At 48.3% G+C, this 1,949-nt stretch overlaps 1 protein-coding gene across 1 annotated transcript in view; it reads left to right on the forward strand.

Moving 5' to 3' along the window:
- Window positions 1-1,587, forward strand: part of LOC101846512 — a gene marked incomplete in the record, with an annotated part of 12,205 nt that extends 10,618 nt beyond the window's left edge. The window contains 1 exon segment of the mRNA XM_035970490.1: window positions 19-1,587. Coding sequence (XP_035826383.1) covers window positions 19-1,122 — 1,104 coding nt within the window.
- Window positions 1,588-1,949: the final 362 nt, after the last annotated feature.

Raw genomic sequence — 1,949 nt, forward strand, 5'->3', positions numbered from 1 at the left:
TATTATTATTATTCTCAGATTGTAAACAATTTCACGTTGAGCGTTGACTCCTTCTTCGTCCTGGGAGGCCTGCTGGTCGCCTTCAACTTACTGGAGGAACTTGAGAAAAGGGGAGGCAAGAAAAACTGGTTTTTCTTCGTCCTGCACAGATATCTCCGGATTACCCCTCTTTACATGGCTGCCTTGGTGATGGACACTTTCGTGGCGCCCCATCTGACAGACGGCCCTTTGCGGACAGCCATAAACGAAAACGCCTGCAGGTTTACCTGGTGGGCTAACCTGTTCTACGTAAATAACCTCGCGCCCAATCTCAATGGCTGTATGGGCTGGTGCTGGTACCTCGCCACCGACATGCAGTGTTACCTCCTCAGTCCTCTGATCATCGTCCCTCTGTTCCGGAGACCTGTTCTCGGCTACATCATCGCGGCGTTCTTCTTCGTGGCGACCTCCGTGATCCCCTTCGTTCTCACCGTCGTCTACCGGTATGGCACGGATGTGACCTTTGTGGAGGGTCACACCGAACCTTTGAACAAGTTCCGAGATAATCTGTACTACTTCCCGGTCTTCTCCCGGATGGGTCCTTACGTTGTCGGGATCATGCTGGGCTTCTTGCTGTTCAAGCAGAAGGGGAAGCAGCAGACGATCCCACGAGTTGTCAACGCGTGTGGGTGGGCAGTGGCTACGGCTCTGGCTCTAGCGGTGCTTTACGGACAACACAGCTACGTCAAGCGAGGATACAAAGAGGGCATAAATCTCTACCTGGCCGGGGCTTACAACGGCTTGGCTAGATCCACATGGGGAATCTGTCTCGCTTGGCTCATCTACAATTGTCACCATGGATACGGGGGACCAGTGAACAAATTCCTGTCCTGGCGGGCGTGGCTACCTCTGGGTCGCTTGTCCTTCTGTGTCTACGTGATGCACGTTGTGGTGCTGAAGACAGACGCGGCCAGCGCCCAAAGCCTGCCGTTTGTGAGCACCTCGTATTTCATCAGTATCTTCTCTACTATGACCTTGGTGACCTTCCTCTTGTCTGCCGGCATGTACGTCTGCTACGAGCTGCCCATACCAAATATGGAGCGGGTACTTCTTCGGCGATTCGCAAAGAATGCTAAGACTTGAAAGAAGAGAACGTGGACTCTTCTTCCCTTCACCCAACCCCCCTTCCAATCGCATACTTACATCACATCCCTATACTCCCACTCCTTTTCCCATTATCACTTCCTGAGCACACGTCTCTCCCTCCCCTACTAACCACATCAGTGTTGTGACACACATAGACCTCCCCATTCAAGAATCGTTTGTGGGCAAAGGTAAAGAGCCGGTCAAATAGACCACAGACGTCATTCGAAGGATCTTGGTTTGTTGACGACATAGATCTCGTGGTTTGTTTTAAAACAAGCAAGTAATCGATAAGAGTAGGCTTCAGCCGCTACCCTGGCGACACTCAAAATTTACTACAAACCGAAAATGTTTGGTGTGTCTTACGCGCTCACATGACCTTATGCAGTTGCGAGCGTCGTAAAACACTTACACCCCAAAAAAACAACAACAAAACAACAACAACCAACAAAAAACAACAAAAAACAACAACAACAAAAAAAACCCACGCTGTACTGTGTTTCTCCTCAACACATGTAGCTCACATGTAAACGTGTACCCTCATTATTATTCATATTATCAAACGTATAAAACCGTCTTTTATTTTGATGAGAATCAGTCAACGAACTATATCACACAGCACCCCTGGTCGCAGGACAGAATCTTACCTAGGTGTATGTATTATGAATAATTATTTTGTATATTATGTCTCTCCAACTCTTTGTCTCATCTATGTCTCTATTTCTATTTCTCTCTTCCTCTCTTTCTCTCTCCCTCTCTCTTTCTCTCTTGCTCTGTCTGTCTGTCTGTCTGTCTGTCTGTCTGTCTGTCTGTCTGTCTGTCTGTCT

Source organism: Aplysia californica, unplaced genomic scaffold, assembly GCF_000002075.1.
Source record: "Aplysia californica isolate F4 #8 unplaced genomic scaffold, AplCal3.0 scaffold00272, whole genome shotgun sequence".
Lineage (NCBI taxonomy): Eukaryota > Metazoa > Mollusca > Gastropoda > Aplysiida > Aplysiidae > Aplysia > Aplysia californica.